The 21,849-nt window shown below is 33.8% G+C and overlaps 1 protein-coding gene across 13 annotated transcripts in view; it reads right to left on the bottom strand.

Moving 5' to 3' along the window:
* The window catches only part of LOC138703288 (protein bric-a-brac 2-like), a 212,012-nt gene that overhangs the window by 33,286 nt on the left and 156,877 nt on the right, over positions 1–21,849 (bottom strand). For 12 of the 13 annotated variants that reach the window (XM_069831043.1, XM_069831042.1, XM_069831041.1 and 9 more), the window contains one exon: positions 19,095–19,556. In XM_069831043.1, the coding sequence (XP_069687144.1) occupies positions 19,109–19,556 (448 nt within the window). In that variant the 3' untranslated portion in view covers positions 19,095–19,108. Of the gene's footprint in view, positions 1–19,094; positions 19,557–21,849 lie in introns of those variants that run through there. The other variant, XR_011333076.1, reaches the window with a different exon arrangement.

Raw genomic sequence — 21,849 nt, 5'->3', positions numbered from 1 at the left:
CACAGCTTTAACTTTGTTTTCGTAACTAACATTATGAGTTGACTTTATCCTTTCTGGACAGGGCGCAAAACTTGATTCACTGTGCGAGGGTCATTCAAAAAGTAATATCCCAGAGAAACTTTTGTTTTTAAACCGTTCCATTTATGTGAAAATGATTTTTCCCATAGTGAATGTAATGTTATGAGGAAACGTTCTGACTTGTGTGACACCCGAGCCAGAAGCTTTTAACACTTCAGTAATAATATCCATTGTTTATAGCTCACAAATTTACCTTCTCTAATAAATAAATATACACAGCACACATGAAAGACTGCTGCAATCATACTCTTACTAATATTTTTCCTGACTAGGTATCAAGTTTCGGAAAAACTGTCATAAAAATATAGATTCAATAAAAAAAATACATATATTCATGTCACCAGTTGTCTTTCGACATTTCTGGTCTTCTCTCTTGGCAGTGGCTTAGGGAGCACCTGAAAGGTGGAGTTACATCATTCCAATGATATGACAGGATGATCTTGTATGATTATGCGTTGTCAGGAGGGGTCTTAAATTTAATGATGTGATAGGATGATCACTTATAATTATGTGATGCCAAAAGAGATCTTAAAACTAAATATAACCTTAACTCCAGACCATGGATGAACACAGGAAAAATTCTGGGAATCGAAACCAAGATCTCATGAACTGTAGTCTGAAGCTCTGATCTGTTATAGACCATGAGGCTGGTCAAAACTGTATATATTGAACATAGGAATTTAATAAACTATATAGTTGTACAAAAGTACTATTTCCTGACATTTGCAATGATATTATTATTATTATTATTATTATTATTATTATTATTATTATTATTATTATTATTATACAATAGGTGGCAAAATAAACAATGAAATGTTATTTAATTTCGTTTGTTCAGTATGTGTTTAAAATGTGTACCATCATGTGCAACACATTGTTCATAATATTTTTGAAGATTATTGAACATGTTGATGAACAAAGGTTGTTATCTTTTCGCGTAATTTGGAAATATTTGTAGGTGGGTCACCTGTCTTGAAAACTGATTTTTCAACATGTCCCATATGTAGGCATCTGGGGCTGTGAGATCCGGGGAGCAGGAAGGATACAGGAATGCAGTTCTACAAGAAATTAGGCGATCTCCAAAGTATCATTGCAGAAGGGCAAACGACTTCCCCGCAGTGTGGGCTGTAGCTTCATCTTGCTGCATCCATTGTCGTTGGAGCAGTAAGTTTCTGACATGACAAAAACAGTGCAAATCGCCTATGAATGGGGTAATAATAAGGTCTCTGTAGAGTACCTGGTTTACTGTTTTTGAATTCTGTGCCTCAACCTCGATGAAATAAGAGCTCAATATTCCATGACTGGACATGACACACCAAATCGTAACATGTACACTGTGCAGTGGTTTCTGTATAACAACATCAGGCTGTTCAAACCCTAAAACAGAGTTGTTTGTCGGTTGATGTAACCATCCAGGGAGTATGCTTTCTTCTGAAAACCATATGTTGCAGAAGAAATCTGAATTCTGATACGTCATTGACAACACTCGGCTGCAATACTGTAATCAGACTTGCTCATCCTTTCTGTTAGACGTTGAGCAACATGACTGCAGTAGGCAAACCCACCCAGCTCTAAACATCCGCCGAACAGACCTATCACTCAAACAAAGTTTCAGCAATGTTTGTCGTAGACTATGCTTTGGGGACTGTAACACCTGTTGGAGAAGTCATCCATGGTTCTCGTTTGTGATGACAGTTCTTGGGCGCTCTGTTGTCCCCTTTCATTGACATAAGACTTATCCCATATGATGGAACTTGTCAACGACAGCTAACATTTTTCTGTTATTGGTGCCTCCTTATTAAATCGCTTCTAATAGGCCTACTGTTCTTTAACATAAAGTAAATGTGGCCCATTCTGACATCCTACTCCGTATGACCAAAAATAATGTACCATGATAAACACCTCCTCTGTTGTGAAAACCATAACTGCATAAATCAACACAACACTGAATTCACAATATGTCAAACTATTATCACAGTCTAGTATATAGTCACGAAGCTTGAGTTGTTGAAGGTACTAGGAACAATAGACTGTGGCGGTACTATTTCGCATTATCTGTGATGAGGCAATAGTAGCAATCCTAGTGGTTAGCAACTATCTATGGATGCATATTCCCTAAGTATTTAGCTTCGTGACTGTGTATATTATATATAATTTAATCTTCCTCAACTTGGTGAGGTTGCCAAAGGCAAAGAATGTTAAACAGTAACATTTAAGATGACATTAAAAATGTCTTACAAGAAATTTGTTTACAATAAACTAAAATTTACAGTAGATAATATTTCACATTATGAAAATTTGCAGTAAATAAAAAAAAAATACAGATCTATACTAATAATAAATCTGTAAGCGAAATTTTTCTGGTAATTTTCGCTTTTCTAAAAGTAATTGGTGTTAACATGTATAATTAATCATCCTGAAACCGAAAATCCCTTTTTTGAAATTTTTGTTTGTATGTCTGTCTGTCTGTCTAGCTGTCTGTCTGTCTGGATGTTTGTTACCTTTTCACATGATAATGGCTGAACGGATTTCGATGAATATTGGAACATAAATTAAGTTCGTTGTAACTTAGATTTTAGGCTATATGGCATTCAAAATACTTTATTTAAAAGGGGGGGGGGTTACAAGGGGGCCTGAATTAAATAAACCGAAATATCTAGCTTATTATTGATTTTTGTGGAAAATGTTACATAACAAAAGTTTCTTTAAAAATGATTTCCGATAAGTTTTATCCCGGGAAAAATTTTGATAGGACTGATATTCAAGGATATACAAAAGTTTTAAAATAACAATACAATACATTTCCACCGCTGCCTCAGATTATAGTGTTGTTGTTCCGTAGCTTCTATGTGCAAAATATTAAATTTTTTAGTAGGAAGAAAAATAAATTTATTCATTCTATGGCAGTAGTGCATAGGAGATCGTGAATTCTTACATTTTCGAAAGAAAGAAACATAATTAAGTTATATATAGTAGATTGTATTATTTGCTGCATCACTATTTAAGTTATTTAATAGAGCAAAAATCTGAAAATTGATATGTGACATAGGAGTTATTGCAGAACGATGATGATGGCTACAATGAAATCAAAACAAATGACTCCGTCTATTTACGGCGGCCTTGACGTTTATCAATATTAATATACAGGGAATATTTGTGTGTTTGTACGAAGTAATCTCAGAAGCAAGAGGGCTTAGAAATATAACAGAGGGGTTCATCCCTATCCTTTTCCCTCTTAACCGCTGCTAAACTCTTTTACCCAACACTATGAGCGCTACCATCATTTCTTACCAACATTCCGCCACTGAATTCAGACTCCAAGAACTGGAAAATGAGCATGCGTGCTTTTGGTTTAAGTTGTCAGTTCCGACAAGCAAGGCGAAGAGGGAAGACATTTTGAATTTGTTTGTTGTGTTGTGCTATTACTCAAAATGCCATCACATGTTAAATGCGAATATTTCGAGTGCAAGAATCTGAAGGACAGCTACCCGAAGAAATTGCCAACATTTCTTCAAAATACCGGGAGATAGTGAAAGGTGAGTTTTTATTTACAATGTATTAATATTATCATTTAAACTAATTTGATATATTGTAGATTTTCCTAGCGACGTGCATCATGATAAATTGCATGAATTGCCGGATACTAATATTTAAGTTTTATATTATATATATATATATATATACATATATATATATACATATATACTAGCCGTACATATATATATATATATATACATATATACTAGCCGTACCCGTGTGCTCCGCTGCACCTGTTAGAAATAAATATTTAGTAATTACATACTTAAAATAGGACATTTGATCCAGAGAACATTCATGTTTGATAGAAGGATAAATCATTTAATATGTTACTTAATTTAAATTTGGTGCAATGACAATTCCTTTAACATGTTTCTTAATTTTTATTACATGCAACCATAGTTTAATGAACATTGACATCATTCAGATTTAATGTGTATACTTTATATTGCTTGCTATATGTTTCCATTGAATTATGGTAACAACTTAATTTTAACCCTTGTTTTCTACGTATTCAGTAAATGGCTCTTGGCCCACTATGGTTCTGAACCCTTCAAATAACTTAAATAACTTATATTATATAAAAAGTGTGTTGATAACGGATGTACTCCAATAGTAAGTTTTTAATTTGTTATGGGGGCTCTTGAATCTCAGGAGGAACAACTTTTACAACAATGCAACATAATCTGCTTGGCTCTTTACCCAATTTTTTTGCATTGCATTTAATGCATATGTATTTTATTTATTTTAACACGATTCAATAACCTAAGCTCTTGATAAAGCGTCGTAAAATAAGCTACTAAAATAAAATAAAAAAATAAAAACACGATTCAATTGAGCATAGTTAAAATTTGGATTATAAAATAATGGAATGCTAAGCCTAACATACTATTACTGCATACTAAATCAATACACTCTCGTTGTTCGTTAATTCTCAGAGAGTAAAATGAATATGTAACTTAGATAAACATTATTTTAAGAAATACAGGAAATGAATATACAGAATTGCCTATCAAGTTTCCTGTGCATAAGAAGCTATTTTAATCTTACCTGTCCTCAATTCATTCAGAAGTTACTGTAATAACATTATAGCATTATGTCCATCTAGAGGAACTACACTTTTAAATAGTGAAATAATAATTAATTATACAAATCGGTTAATTTAGCTTCCGATATTACTTCATACAAACACAGAAACATTGTCTGTAGGCAATGTTTCGATTGTTGTTGTCCAAGGCCCCTTATAGACGTAGTCATTTGTTTTTTATTTCATCACACCGCCTTAGATGGCAGTTATTTTAATTTTAAAACTCATTTTTCTTATTAAATATCAGTCCTATCAAAATTTTTCAAAGAATAAAACTTATCAGAAATCATTTTTAAAGAAACTTTCGGTATGTAACATTTTTCACATAAATTAATAATAAGTCAGATATTTCGATTTATTTAATTCAGGCCCCCTTATAACCCCCCTTTTAAATAACGTATTTTGAATTACATATAGCCTAAAATCTAAGTTACAACGAACTTAATTTATATTCTAATTTTCATCGAAATCCGTTCAGCCATTATCGCGTGAAAAGGTAACAAACATACAGACGGACAGACAGACAGACAGAAATTTAAAAAAAGCGATTTTCGGTTTCAGGGTGGTTAATTATATATGTTAGGACCAATTATTTTTGGAAAATCGAAAATTACCAGAAAAATTTCGGCTACAGATTTATTATTAGTATATAAAGTTATATATATATATATATATATATATATATATATATATATATATATATATCCTTAAACTCCCCACTTATTTATTGAAATGTATTATATATATTTAATTTATGTAATATGTATTCATCTAAATTAACAATAACTTGCCCAATGAACAGATGCAGTAAGCTACGGTAGTACACTGTTTTACTACAAATTTTCGGCATATGAAAGGGCTAACAATATTAATTTTTTAGACCTACATTTAAATTTGTTTGATTCACATCGTATTTTTACAAATGAATAGCTAAGCGGGAAAATGTTCCAAACGACATTATTCTGTTCCCCTAAATTATAATTTGGAGCTTGCAAGTTTTTCCGCTTTGCTATTAAAATATTATCGTAAATTATGAGTCTTTTTCTCCAAAAATGCGTTACAAAAGGAGTAATAATTAGTATTTTACCTTTAAGGTCACTGGAGCAGTTTCTTTTCATTTTCTAGCTTATCCGAGTGATTTTACAAAGTACCATAAAATAGTGTCGTTGTGCTCATCATTTATATTTATATTTTATTCTCTTTTTTTATTTCATATGCAAGGCATGGCTAGAAGCAATTGGCAGAGAAGACCTAATGGTGAATGTGCCCAAGAAATTGTACAACTACTTTCGGGTGTTTGCGGATCATTAAGTATTTCACAAGTACCCTCCAGACACATCTGAATAGAGAAGTCATACCTCGCAAGACTTATAGTAATAAGTAAGTAGTAAGAGTAATATTCATAGAATCAGTGTGCTTTAGGAATTTAGTGCTGTTTATATTATCAGTAAATGGGAACTGTGTAATACTTGTGACATGGAACCACACAACGTATTGTGTGTAGTGTTTTAGAAACTCAGTTTTCCCGTTGGACTGATGAAGATAAGAAGGATGTGTTGGTTAAAGGAAGGCCGACTCCTGTACTGGACATAAACAAAACTAAAGTAAATCCATCTACTGGAAAAAGTTACACTAAACACTTCAACAATGCTTGGTATAGTGATAATTCATGGCTGAGTGGGAGTGCATATTTAAATAAATTATTCTGCTGGGCGTGCCTTCTCCTTGGCGTCAATAAACACAATTGGAATAAGGTAGGATTCTCAGATTTTTTCAATATATCCCATAGCCTTCGCAAGCATGCGGATTCGGCGGAACACCTAAAATGTGCACTAGGACTCAAGTGGCTTAAAAAAAATCTTAACACAATTGCCGATGTTCTGCATGAAAGTTCTAGGCTTTACATCGCACAGTTCAATGAAACTGTCAGATTAAATAGACCCATAATGCATATTGTTATTAATACAGTTCTGTATCTGAGTAAACAAGAGCTGGTCTTTCGTGGCCACGATGAAAGCGCTACTTCTTTGAATCGCGGCAATTTTAAGGAACTCCTTACTGTATTAATTTCAAGAAGTTCCCAGGAAATTCAAGATCACTATTCAAAAATCAAACATTTTTCTAGTGGTGAATCTAAAACAATTCAAAATGAAGTTATAGAATGCATTTCTGAACTGATAGATGAGCATGTAAGAACTGAGATAAAGGAATCAGATTTCTTTTCTCTACAAATCGATGACATAACCGATATTGCTCAAAAGTCACAGTGCTACATCATAATAAGATTGCTAAATTCAGATGCTGAACTAGTAGAACAATTCTTAGGATTTTATGATGTGAGTTCAAATCGGTCGTCAGAAACATTATTCCAGCTGGTTGACTCAGTTTTAGAGCAATATGACTACAAATCAAAACTTGTTGGTCAGTGCTATGATGGAGCTAGCGTAATGGCTGGCCATTTAAATGGCCTGCAGAATAAAGTTAAAGACGTGGACCCCCAAGCTATTTTTGTACACTGCTTAGCTCATCGTCTGAACCTTGTTTTGAAACAGAGTTGCAAACAAATACAAAAGTGTCGGATATTTTTTTCTAACATAAGCGGAATACCATCATTCTTCCACCACTCGGCTAAGAGAACTTACTTACTGGATACGACTGTAGGAAGACGTATACCGACAGTGGTAGATACACGTTGGTCCTCCAATTCCAGACTTCTCCGAGTAATTGTTGAAAACTGGGATAATCTGAAATCCGTATTTGAAGAAATAATGGAAGACCCAGAATCTGATGAGACTGCAGTGCGTCTTTCAGAGGGATATTTAAATAACATGAATGATTTTGAATATGCATTTTTTTGCTTTGTATTTCATGAACTTTTTGAGCTTACTACTATCCTTTTTGATATTCTGCAAAAGAAGTCCTTAGATATCGCGTATTGTGCTGCAGCAATTCAAAACACAAGCAGTGTTATCAGCAGCAAAAGAAGTGAGAATTCTTTTGCAAAAATATTTGAAATGGCGCATGAAAAAGGTGACATCTCTGCAAGAAAGTACAAGAATCTAACAAAGGAGCAATTGTATGATAGTTATAAGATATTATATTACGAAATAATTGATAACATTCTAATGCAGATGAATATCAGGTTTCAAGATATAAACAAACTCAAATTTGTTGCTTTGATTGATACTTCAAAATTCGAAGTGTATTCAAAAAAGTTTCCGAATAGTGAGCTAAACTCATTACATGAACATTATCCAGCATTGTTCCCAAGAATGTCGCGTCTTAAAGCCGAACTTGAGTTGCTTTACTCTGACACTCTACAAAAATGTCCCCATTCAAAATGTTGTTAAACTATTGCGGGAAAATAAAGTTCATAAAGATGTCTTTAGTGAAACGTACAAGCTACTTTCACTAATTATGACAGTGCCATCAACAAGTGTGTCAACAGAAAGAAGTTTTTCTTCCTTGAATCGAATTAAAAATTATTAGTTCCATGTCACAACAAAGACTCTCGTCACTCGCAAATATTTCCATGCAGAAGGAAATTGTGAACAAAATTATGAAGAATCAACCTTTCCACGATGATGTGACCGATAAATTCGCTGCCATGAAGGACACAGAAGGATTCAACTTGTCTTCAAAAAATAGGTATGATTACGTATTACTGTTAATTTTTTTATTATTTTATTATTACTAGGCCTATTATCATCATCATCATCATTATCACATCAATGTCACGTATTTTTAATAAACTGGCACTTAATATACGTAGGCTTATACATGATTTTTGTTGTTATAAAATTAAAAGTCGACCTAACACTGCTTCACGTACTTTTTACGTCACGAACCGCCACTGTCAGGGCTCTAACAATCAAAAAGCGTATCATTTATTGGGAGTTACTACAGATCAGCCCTTCTTTACAGTAAATGACAGGAAAATTGTGGCATTTTTTGACACTCCACACTTGATTAAAAGTACACGAAACATGTTCAAAAAGTATTCTGCGAATTTACTTAATTGTGTTGAAGATATGACACATAAGCTTGATAATAACTTTGGAAACCTTATTTCTAAGCCTGATGTAGTACAGAGATTTACTAACCTCATTCAGGATGAAGTTTGTTTTGATTTCCTTACATCTACCTGTAATTCTGATTGTAAAAGATATTTGGTTTCATTGTTCACAAGAGTGCTGATTCATGCAAGATTACAGAGAATGAATGAAAAACTGTGAAGTGGTGACAACAAAGAGGAAGAAAAGAAAATGAAAGAAGTTCTGCATCAATAAACTGGAGTCTTATATAATATAATTTCATATTATATTTATGCTATTTTATGTTAGCAGTTTATTGGTGGAGATGGTTTTTATTTTCTTTTTTTTTTACATCAGAAGACATATCTTCATTCAGTTTTCTGAGTCTTGCCTTGATTTAACATTATAGAGAGAAAAAATAATTTTTGCAGTCATACTTACAGTATGAAAGAAAATAAATATTAACACTATTATGAATCAAGCTCATTAAATTGCTTTCTTACATCATTCTGTGACAGCAGATTTTCTAAGCCATTATGAAACATTTTGGTCATCAATGTTACACATTCTAATAAATGCATTTTTAAATTTTTTTCCGGACCTATATGGTCACCGGTTATGATAGGCGGATGTATAAATAAATGGCAACTGAGGCTCTTCGGTTACTTTTTCATATTCCTTGAACATAAATGTTATGCCCTCTTGTATTTTTCATTATCTGCAAGAGCTGCACGACAATTAACACACTGTTTAGCATCACATGTATTCTTAGCAATATAACCAGCAATATATTATAATGCATTTGCATTCACGATCTCATTATCAACATCAGAGAAATTAAAAGATTTCCTCATCAGCTATTAACCTCTTTCACAATTTCATTTGTTACTAGAACATAACATTATTTTGAGCAGCAATGTCCGATTGCTGTACTGAATATCATTGCAAGAAGAGTTATCTGGCTTGTTCTACCATCCTTATTTCTAATTATGCAAAAGTAAATCTCTAAATAATCTTAATTAATATTCCAAATTAAGAGCGAATTCATATCAGTGTACATTTTTAACGACTTCCTACAAATCATACCATAAAGAAAGTAAATTCAGTTGTAGATGCTAGATATAGGTTGGGATGAATTCTTTAATCAGTGCAGCTTATTAAATATGTTCAATAACATAAAATTTAATGTTGTTAACTAATGCTGAGTTTTTTCATTCAATAAACCCATCAACTCTCTTGCTCTCCAATATTCCCATACACAGTCTAGAATTTAATGTAGAAAATTACGAACAAACTGGCATAATGCTATTAAGTGTTAATCTTAAAAAAAAAAAAAAAATGTATGTGCCTTCAATGTTATCACAAGGTTTAACACATTGTAATCGCTTATTTGAAACATCAATATTTGAGGTGATCAGAACTAAAGTGGATTAAGTCACAAATTTTGAGTTTAATTCATTTTCTGATTGTCTGAAGTTGGATCTTTTCCGAGCAGTAATAGATCAAGTCTTAATTTCCAAGCATTCGCCGGTAGGTGACACTAGTCACTTTTGGCTCAGATTATTTGTTCACGATGTTCTGAGCCATAGTGGATCAAGTCACCAAAGCGTTGCATCAATTAACATTACAACTGTTAATATTTTATAAATCTAGAATTTGAGAATGGAGCAATAAAATTATTGCTAATGAATGAAATTAGATAATCCACTAAAGCAGATTAACTTTAAGTCCTATTATCTCAAAACTACGGCTCAAGGACTTGATCCACTTTAGCTCTGAATGCCTCATTTATTTGTACAAGACAATAAGAATACAGCATTGCAGATTCCAATTTCTACTAAGGATGATTTGAAATTATTTTCTTCATAACAGAATAATAACCCCACTGATAAATCTAGACATTTAAGAAAATGAAATAAACTGTCTTTAAATATTTTTATGAAATAATTTCTGATTTCCAACAGACTTAAGTATACATTTGATTTTTTTTACACTTTCCTGTGATGTTAATTACATTATATTAATTATATTATTGTACTAATAGGTTTTTTGTATTCGACAGATAATGGAGAAAAAATGGGAGTATAAGGGTACAGTACATCAGTTATTCATAGACTTCAAAAAGGCATATGACTCTGTTAAGAGGGAAGTATTATATGATATTCTTATGGAATTTGGTATTCCCAAGAAACTAGTTCGATTAATTAAAATGTGTCTCAGTGAAACATACAGCAGAGTCTGTATAGGTCAGTTTCTATCTGATGCTTTTCCAATTCACTGCGGGCTAAAGCAGGGAGATGCACTATCACCTTTACTTTTTAACTTTGCTCTAGAATATGCCATTAGGAAAGTTCAGGATAACAGGCAGGGTTTGGAATTGAACAGGTTACATCAGCTTCTTGTCTATGCAGATGACGTAAATATGTTAGGAGAAAATACACAAACGATTAGGGAAAACACGGAAATTTTACTTGAAGCAAGTAAAGCGATCGGTTTGAAAGTAAATCCCGAAAAGACAAAGTATATGATTATGTCTCGTGACCAGAATATTGTACGAAATGGAAATATAAAAATTGGAGATTTATCCTTCGAAGAGGTGGAAAAATTCAAATATCTTGGAGCAACAGTAACAAATATAAATGACACTTGGGAGGAAATTAAACGCAGAATAAATATGGGAAATGCGTGTAATTATTCGGTTGAGAAGCTCTTATCATTCAGTCTGCTGTCCAAAAATCTGAAAGTTAGAATTTATAAAACAGTTATATTACCGGTTCTTCTGTATGGTTGTGAAACTTGGACTCTCAGTCTGAGAGAGGAACATAGGTTAAGGGTGTTTGAGAATAAGGTGCTTAGGAAAATATTTGGGGCTAAGCAGGATGAAGTTACAGGAGAATGGAGAAAGTTACACAACACAGAACTGCACGCATTGTATTCTTCACCTAATATAATTAGGAACTTAAAATCCAGACGTTTGAGATGGGCAGGGCATGTAGCACGTATGGGCGAATCCAGAAATGCATATAGAGTGTTAGTTGGGAGACCTGAGGGAAAAAGACCTTTAGGGAGGCCGAGACGTAGATGGGAGGATAATATTAAAATGGATTTGAGGGAGGTGGGGTATGATGATAGAGACTGGATTAATCTTGCACAGGATAGGGACCGATGGCGGGCTTATGTGAGGGCGGAAATGAACCTTCGGGTTCCTTAAAAGCCATTTGTAAGTAAGTAAGTATTGTACTAATAGTGAACTTAGGATCATGAAATCTTTTCTGTATTGCAATAAAACAGTGGAAGTTAACTGTAACAAAATATCTTGTATGTTTATGAAAAAAAAAAATATTGTTACCTAAATAAATTTAATTCATTCTAACCACAACAGATTTGGTTGGTCATGTCTAATTCATTTCATATTTCACAGCCCTTTTCCTACCTTCACTTCCTTGCACATCAGGTTCTGAAAATCCTGATGATGTTGGTTCAAGATCTTTATTCCAAAAAAATAAATAAATAATTGTAATAGGGATGGTTGCATTTCAAACATTGATATAAATAGTAATATAACGGAGAGAATTTGTAAATAATTCACGTGGAGGTGTAAGTAATTATCGGTGGAAGTCTTGAAATTGTAAATAATAATACTACTACAGAGGGGAAGTGAAGAGAAATCTGTATTTTCCCGCAATTTTTTGCTTGCTTGTGGCGTTCCTCTGATAGGTACGAGAAGCTTCTTGACAGATTACACTTAATCCACCTTATGAACCCCTCTCATATATATTCTCAGCCCTCTTGCTCAGAAGCTAATAAACCTTCACTATTTGAAATTTGTAGTTTGTCTAGATGGATGTAATGCTACAAATAAGGACTGAGGTGAGATGAAAAGAAATCTGTACGCACAGAAAACTTGATATACTGTCGAAATATTGTATAACTTGATTATTGCAACTTTATTTGGTCCACATAAAATGCTCTAATTTTATACACTCATTTTACCATAGAGATCACTGGAGCTGAGTTATTTTAAAAGGTGTCATGAAATGGTGTTCCTGCACTCATAAATTATCCATATTTCTTTCCTGTGTTTCTTAAAATAATATTTATGTAGGGTACCTTATTTTTTTATTTGCATAAACAATGATATACAACCGAGCGAATTGGCTCAGGCGGTAGCATTTGAGACACGCATTCGGAGGTCCCGGTTTCAAACCCCGTGGCCGACCAATCTGACTGGGGTTTTTCATGATTTCCCTTAGTAGTAAAGGCAAATGCCGGATTGGAAAGATACATGCCATTATTCATCACCGCCTCAATTACCAATACCAAAAACATTAATCAAAGTCTATAATCAGTTACATGAACACAAGCCATCTACAACAGACAATAGAAACAGGAACTCAACAAGAGTAAAAACAGCCTGCTGATATACCCACACATTCTAAACACGCGACATGACCACAGATGTTAAGGCGTGAATAAAATAAACTTAAAAAAAAAAAAAAAAAAAAAAAAGATGTACAGTAAGGTTAACATAAAAATTATCTTCGTACACAATCAACTCTATTAATTTGGAGTGATTTATTAAAGGATGCATTCAAGACTAATTTAGAAAAATGTTAAACGAACTATCTTTGCACCAAATGAGTGGTCTCTGGACCAAAATGATAGCATTTTAATTATTTAAATAGAATTTAAATTAAGTAGCATATTAAACGATTTATTCTTCTATCAAACACGAATGTTCCCTGGACCCAATGTTCTATTTCAATTATGCAATTACTTTATTAATATTTCTAATAAGTGCAGCGGAGCGCACGGGTACAGCTAGTAAAAAATAGAATGAGAAAATTCAATTTGAATTGAAATACAAGGTTTGCCATAAAATCTGCAGAGAACCCTTCACGGCTATCATAGAAATTTCCTTAATTGTTGTTGTTGGGATTTCAAATTTAGGACAGAATGACAAGAATTGTTTTGTTATGGTCCCTCTAGCACCCACCATATCCAATGACTTCTATATCCCTGAGTTTATATGATGTTTTGTAATAAGGGATAGTTGGTTCATAAATTGTCCTTTTCTCTAGATTAACCTCCTTGGGTTGATTCTGATGCATCTTGATCTGATGGTCAGATCCAGAATATAGGTAACCTTTTGTCTCTCCAGGTTTAAATGTTATATCACTACGCCGATGACTTCTAGTATCTGCTATTCCATGGACTTCTTCATAGGTAGTGCAGCCACTGACTTAAGGCATGTTGCAATTACAGACCTAATCTTGTGATGTCTGCCATTACGAAGAGTTTCGCCAAATGGGCATGAACCCAAGACATGAGCCAAAGTTTCAACCTCACTGTGGCATCACCTACAGTGGTTATTGTCTTGAGTTCTGCCTGGAACAGCACGTACAGGAGCAACATTACCGGTCATCTTCAGCGCATCTCTCCACTCAGAACTAGAAAGGCCTGTATGATGTCTGACCCAGCTGTTTGCGGGAGTGAAGTCTTGATATAAGCTGATCCCTTTACCTTTCTCTGGCAGTTGACACCATTTATTAAATTCTTCAAGGAGCAAAATTTTCCTGACTTTCCTTGAGTCAATTAAACCTCTTTTGTTCTTAATGGTGTGTGGGGAGATCAAATTGTTATCCAGAGATAACTTTCCGAGGTTAGTTTTCAGTTCACTCTCTAATCTCTTGTGTTGGCAATATACTGATTATCTGAGCTCATCAAAACTTGACAACTGTTAATTTGTTGCAGTACTACCCAGTGGCTGGTGGTTTGAAAATATGGTGGTGCACAATGGATATTGAAGAGGAGTTAAACATACTTTTCTTTAAACTTTAAAGCAGTGTATACCTGAGGGCGTATAAATATAAAGCTAATTTATATGCAATTAATAAGTAAAATGACTCATACAAGCATACCTATTTATACAGAAAGTCCATCCGTCTTTCCTTGCTGCTTGCAAACTTCTCAATGACCCTCTGATTGAAGTCTGGAATAGCCATGATGAAGTCGCGTTCAATGGACAACATCGCCAAAGCAGATAGTCTTTCTTGAGACATGGTGTTCCTAAGGAATGTCTTAATCCTCTTCAGGGTAGAAAAACACCTTTCTGCTTCTGATGTTGTCATGGGCATTGTTACTAGCATACTTAACAGTTTGAAGCATTCACTTAGTGTATCACAAAGATTGTTTTGTCTTATGAAATCTAAGAGACCTAAAGCACCGGACATAATCCTGAATTGTTCCATTCCATAGAGCACTGAAAGTTCTGTTCTTAGTTTCTTTGCATCTAGAAATGTGTAGCATTCACTAGAAAATTGAAATAGTTTGCTGGGAAATTTAAATAATAATCCGAGAATCTCTCTGGCAGAAACAAAGATGTTGCTGTCAGATGTCCTGTAAATTTAAATCGTTCTTTCACTTCACATATAATTATATCACAAACTTCTTTTGCTTCCCTCTGTCTTACGGATTTTTCACTTTCTTCATGTCTCATCCTTTTGTTTTCATGTGCCGAAAGAGTCTGGAATAACTCATCTACTGATTCTCTAATTTTCACAATTTCACTTTCGAAACATTCAATTTGAACTTTTACCCATGCTGGATCAATTTCACGCTTTTGTAGCTGGTTATATAGAATGTCTACAAAAGGCATTATTTTATGAAAAAATGTCAGCCAAAAAACAAAATTCTGATTGCTCAACATTTCAACATATCCAAAGGCTTGCTGAATGGTACTATTGCTGCTGACTTCGTCACTTTCAAGAAGGGTCTTCATACATTCAATGAGCTCTTCTCTGTATTCAAACACAGTGTTCACAGACCTCGATTGAAAATTCCATCTAGTCTGAACTGAACGAGGCAAACGTTTTTTTACGATTTCATCAAGAACTGCTGTTCTTTGTGTCGAGTTCGAAAAGAAAGAACATATCCCTTGTAGATTCGCAAAGAATATTTTCACATTCCTGTTTACTGACGAAGCATGCAACATAATAAGGTTCAGTTGATGTGCATGGCAGTGAATGTAAGAAGCCTTTGGAAAAGTTTCTTTGACAATCGCTTGTACTCCATTAGAAGAGCCTCTCATGACGTTTGCCCCATCATATGTCTGTGCTATGAGCTTATTGGGATCCCCTTCAAGATGGCGATTAATCTCAGTAACAATGCAAGATGCCAGAGATTTAGCATCATGATTACGTGGAGTTAGAAAATTCCAAAACCTTTCAACCAATTTCCCATTAACTATATATCGGAAAATAATTGACATTTGAAATGTGCAAGATATATCAGTTGTCTCATCTGCAATTACAGATACATAATCTGCATTTTTTATCTCCACGGAAATTTCATCCTGACATACTTCTAAAATACACTGCAACAGTTCGTTTTGTATTGTCTTTGATGTCCCTTTAAATACTGTAGCTTTTTCAAGGTGCAATTTCAAAGCTCCATCCAGTTCAGCACTAAAGTTAATTAAAGCACGAAATACTCCTGGGTTGGAAGATGTTTCACTTTCATCATGGCCCCTGAGGGCTAATTCTAAAGAACCACAAAATCAAATACAATTTATTATAATATTCAAAATGTACCTATTATTCGTTACTTTTTGATTGTGTAGTTCAATTGTTCTTCTGTAACTAGAATCCAATTGAGCAGCAATATTAGTATTTCCAAGAATACTGAGATTCAGAACGTTTGTAATGTGAATGGAAGAATTTTCATGTTTTTTTATCCTGTCATGGAGATGATTTATATCAGTCACGCCCTTCTTAACCCAAGCTTCTTCCCTGCCACCTCTGAATAACAAACACGGGAAACAAAACAGAGCATTTCTTTCACTGCAGCCACATATCCAGTCATTTTTATTATATGTATCAGGGTTAAATTTTCTCACGAAGTTCCTACTCTTGCTCTTAATTTCCTGGCATATGTTTAATGAAGGTGTAGGCCTTCCCAATCTTTTTATCTCTAATCTTTCCTCCAATCTTAATGAGGTAAAACTCGTTGAAATCAGGGATGCTACGTTGTTCATATTTAGTTTAACCTATTGAAATGAAAATACGCTAAAATTACATACCAGTCTACAGTATTGCCATTTAAAAAACCGTCATGCGTTCATAATGTTATACTTACTAATGCCACAACACAAAATAATTTCAACACATTTAAAGAAAATCACACATATTCACTCCACAAGTACGATCATGAAAAACAATTGAGTATAGAATCGTCATCAGAATGCTACAAAGTACCATGTGCAACGTTTTCGTTCATAAAATTCAAATGCAGCTTTCGTAGGCTGTCGGGAGATAGCAGCACCTATTGTCAGAACGACAACTCTTAGAACTTTAAAGCAAAATACAAGCTCCTTTATGTATTGTGCCGTTTATGTGCATGTAGATTGAGAAAGTAATATGCGAAATATGCGACTGTTCATTGTACAAGCCGAATGAATAAATTTTTCATGCTTATTACTTCGGGCAAATGTCTAGTTGAAACAGATACTTTTCCAGTGAATTTAGTTTCTTCTGCACTGACGTTGGTGTCCATGTCTGAGGGTGTGACAAACCATTTTCAAGAGGAAAGCAGTAGACCACGCCTCTAACCCCCCTGTCCCCGCACTAGCCGAACATCTCTATAAACTGCCTTACATAGGTTTTCAACATCTCTGCAAACCAAGAGGCTCGGAGGCTCCTGCAGACGTACAAAACAAGACGCCAGCTGCAGATAATCATGAATGAAAATTGTAAAATAAAATTATATTTTTAATAGCAACAAAGCTGAGAGATTAGCAACATTACTGGGGGGTGTACAAACCTGCAACCCCCTTGAGAAGCCGCCACTGGTACTGCCTCCCATGTAGTTCGAAATAGACCAAGGCCTTTATATCTACTGTCAGAGTAAATCACTGAATCTGGAGTATCTGTAGGTAAACATAGTATTTCTTTCAGTGTTGTTTTAATCATTTTATCTGAGTCTTGTAGGAAACCAATTTGGATTTTTTCTAGAAGAATTGCGAAAAAGTGGTACATTAATATCGGACAGATTGAAGAGCTGAGGATTTTAAATTCCTGATCTGTATGTAACCAAGGTGAAAAAGAAAGTAAATCCAATTTATTTTTTTAATTTTGAAATCATTTTTCGAGAGTCAAATATCATTACATTGGCAAAGTTGAAACCCAAGTACTTGATACATTCTTGTTCTGAAATGCATTTAATTTGGAGGTCTTTTAGAATTTCGAGGTTAAATCCGGACAATTTACCATGTTCAATAGTAATGGCTACGGATTTCCCTAAGTTAATATCCAATCTGATTTCTTCAAATCTTTGAAGAGCCACTTTCGTCAATTCGATAGCCGAATCTCAGTGTTTCCTGATTATAACGATGTCATCTGCAAATCCTAGAATCCTGCGGGACAAAATTCCGGCACATCCGGCGACGCTGATATAACCTCTGCAGTTGTGAGCGTCGTTAAATAAAACATAACATAACATAGCAAATCCTAGAATTGTTAATGGAGTAATCCGTTAACTAAGTTATACCCATATGCATTTGCTATCTCTGCTTCACTTAGTTCTAGTAGAATATGGTCAGTGGATACATAGCGTTGGTGATAACAGTGAACCCTGTAACACACCTTTAGAAATTTTTATTGATCTGGTTTTTGAGTGGTTTATGTTTACCTGGGTCATGTTGTCTTCCTGTAAGGAGAGTATTAACTCTTTTAGTTTTTCCGAGGCTGCAGTGGATGATAAAGATTTTCGCAAATGAATGTGACTCATGTTATCGAAAGCCTTTTTTATATCCAAGAATACTATTGTGGCATTTTCTTTTTTTACTTTGGCTGACTGTAATATGGAACTAAGAAGAAAAGTATTTATTAAACATCCTGTGCTATTATACACAATAAATAAATACTTCGTTGCTAAGGAAACATGAACAGCAGATAAGCAATAATTTGTGTCATTTGTTTTGCCACAAATCATAATAATTTTTTTTAACAAAAAAAGCCGCCCTAAATAAGGCTTCGAATAGATCGGCCTACTAATCAATTCATAAAGAATAATCATTAAAACCAATTGTGTGACAATTTGAAAGGAAAAAGAAAACATTAAGATAAATTATATGAAAACATAGGAAATCATTTACAATAAAAGTTTGTTGGGTACGAATGATTACTAATTATAGCTAAGGGTGATTTTAATAATTATTTGTATTATGCTGTAGTGTTCGAACTTATTTACATAATGCAAATATAGAATGTTCATGACATTTCTGAAAAAGTTGCTTTTCAAATAAATTTTGAAAGTATTCTCCAGAGTATATTTAATTGTAATTATTGTGCACTCACCTTTCAAACAATAATTATTTTCCGTCATCATGTGTGCCATTGGTTTCTTGTCCATCTCCCATTTCAATGTCTGAATTTTCTGCATTGTTATTAGTAGCAACTGAAGATGGTGCTGAATCGTCGTCATCATCTTGCTCGTGATTTGAGATTGGAACAGTATTCTCTTGCTTCACTATTGTAATATCAGGGTTATTTTCCAGTGCTGCTGTTGCCAGTTTCTTTGGAGTTGAAGCCATCGGTAATGACACAGTCATCTCCTCGAAAGAGTCATCTCCATCCCTAGATTCATCAACACCTTCATCTCCTGAAGAAGAACCTCCTCGACGCAGCGTTGATAAATAGTTTGCCAAAGTTGTAACTGTTACATTTAGCATTTCTGCTGCCCGAAATAATGTAATTTCTTTTCTCTGAACCTTGGCTAAAACATCCGCTGGTCCTGATTCAGACCAGAAGTCACGTACCCTAATGGGAAAAAAAAAAAAAAGAGAATATTGAGAAGAATGAAGCTTGATGACAGTTTTAAGGAGTCATCATATAACATAACTGTACTCGATAGTGTTCACTGATATGTTCATGAGTTTGATTATTGTTAGAAATCTATAAATGTTGAGTAACAAGCAATTTAAGTAACATTGGAAATGTTGGTTCTGAGTACAATGCCTTTTAGTAAGCTGCTGGTTAATGTTAGATGTAATTTCTTATTCCTTATTTTGAACCTTTCTCTCAAGATGTGTTGATTTTCACAAATTCTATGTGGAAATACTATGTCAGCTGAAAATGATGCTATAATTGAATTAATCTTCATACAAAACATTTAAGTATACAATAGAAAAATTAAGTTTCGAGGAAGCTGATAATTAGGGAGCGAATGTTGATGACCTAAAAATCTATTTAAAATTATCAATAAAACACCCTTAAAATAATGGAAAAATGACATGATGTTAAAAGAAAATGACATTTAAATATTATTCACCGTACTTGCACCACAACTTCTTAAAAATCAGTCACCTCGATTCAATGACTGCCCTGCAAATGTTGGGGTGAGGAGGCAACTTCCTCTAATTTGACTAAGATAACGGAAAAGAGCATGCAACAAAATGAAAGTTTTAAGGAAAAACTATAGATTTAAATGAAGGTTTACAATGTGTTTCAATCATGGGTGGTCCATGTCAGTGCCTTCATTTTCCATCTCCTCCTCCTTCCACTCTTCACTTTTGTTACCAGAACTTCCAGATGGGGAGTGCAAATGACAAAACGAATTGTGAGCGCAGTGTGCATTCTTGCAACCTTTGTGTTAAACTATCTACTGTAATACATCCCTTCCGAACGTCCTATTGCCCAGGAAACAGTGAAAGTTCCCCCCCCTTCCAAATATAAATTCTAAAGACACCCTCGTACCAACAAAAAAAAAAAATAGTGGTCAAAGCCTTCACCTAAACTAATCTGTTGTCAAGCATTTTATATTACTTCTGTTGTGTGTGGTGGAGTCTTCAATGAAATGCGGGATGGACTTTAGAGTTTGTTTCAAACTATAAAACTCAAACTTCACTGTTACTAGTAAGACCTACTACTGATCTGTTTGCTTAGAAAAATATTTAACAGGCCTATTATGTAAAGAAGGAAGTAAAATGCATTCAAAATGATCTAAAAGTTCTTCAAAATATTAAAAATGACAAAAAAATGCCGAAAAAAAAAAATGTAAAAATGACCTATTAGTTCAAAAACGTCAAAAAATGCAATATAAAAATTTAATTCTTTACATTAAAATTAACATAGGATTTCTACATTAATAGATATCGTCCTAATGTGAAAAATAAGAAGATGACTTTTCAACATCCATCCCCTACTGATAATTTTGCAACACTGTCTTTTAGCATGCAAGTAGAGGACATCATATGAATTTCATTTATTGCGTGCAGCTGGACTTTCACTTCTGAAGAGAACAAAGGAGCAACACAAAATAATTGTGTGTCCATATCAATAAATTAATATATAAATTTTACAAATGTTGCAATCTGTGTACAGTGATAAAACTTCATCAGGAAACTTTTTTTTTTTTAAACAGGCGATTCTGTGAAGAAATAATAACCAAGCGATGATGAGTTTGATATTATATTTTATATTGTGAACATGTTTTTCAGGTTATTAACAAAATTGTCTCCGACTTTGTTGCAAGAATGCTGCCTTTGCACGAGAGTGAAAACAGCAAATTTAAAGTCACTGGTATGATTGAAAACTGACCATGTTATAGTCGGTAAAGAAATAAGGTACATAACAAACCAACTGAGAACAAGAAAATGACATACAGCAACTTAGCATTCTCAACCCCCAGATCCTACGATTTAAAGATTCTGTATGTGTGACAGGGAGAGATACATAGCTTTCAAAACCAAAAGTGGGAGGAAAAAACTCATCATTTATATCTTTGATGCACGTAAAATGATAAAAATTATGTAATACATATTTTTAATATACAGTATACTTAGATTCTTAATTATCACTATTGTAATCTCTTTGACTATAGTCAGTGAAAAACTGAATATTTGAAGTAAATCCTTATGTTAAACCTAATTACAGAATGGAGCTGGTAAAGAAAATAGAAACAGACAGAAGAACGAGTCAGAAACTTCAACTGATGAGTTGATACAAATTTACTATAAATTATTTAAAGAAATCTCTTTCATCTAATTAGGAATGAACATTGCAAAAGCAAATGCATAGTGCAAAATAAAACTCTAGAAACATAAGAAAACAA

Source organism: Periplaneta americana, chromosome 7 (assembly GCF_040183065.1).
Source record: "Periplaneta americana isolate PAMFEO1 chromosome 7, P.americana_PAMFEO1_priV1, whole genome shotgun sequence".
Classification (NCBI taxonomy): Eukaryota; Metazoa; Arthropoda; class Insecta; order Blattodea; family Blattidae; genus Periplaneta; species Periplaneta americana.
Note: the sequence above shows the minus strand (reverse complement) of the source record. Positions and strands in the feature narration are given on the sequence as shown.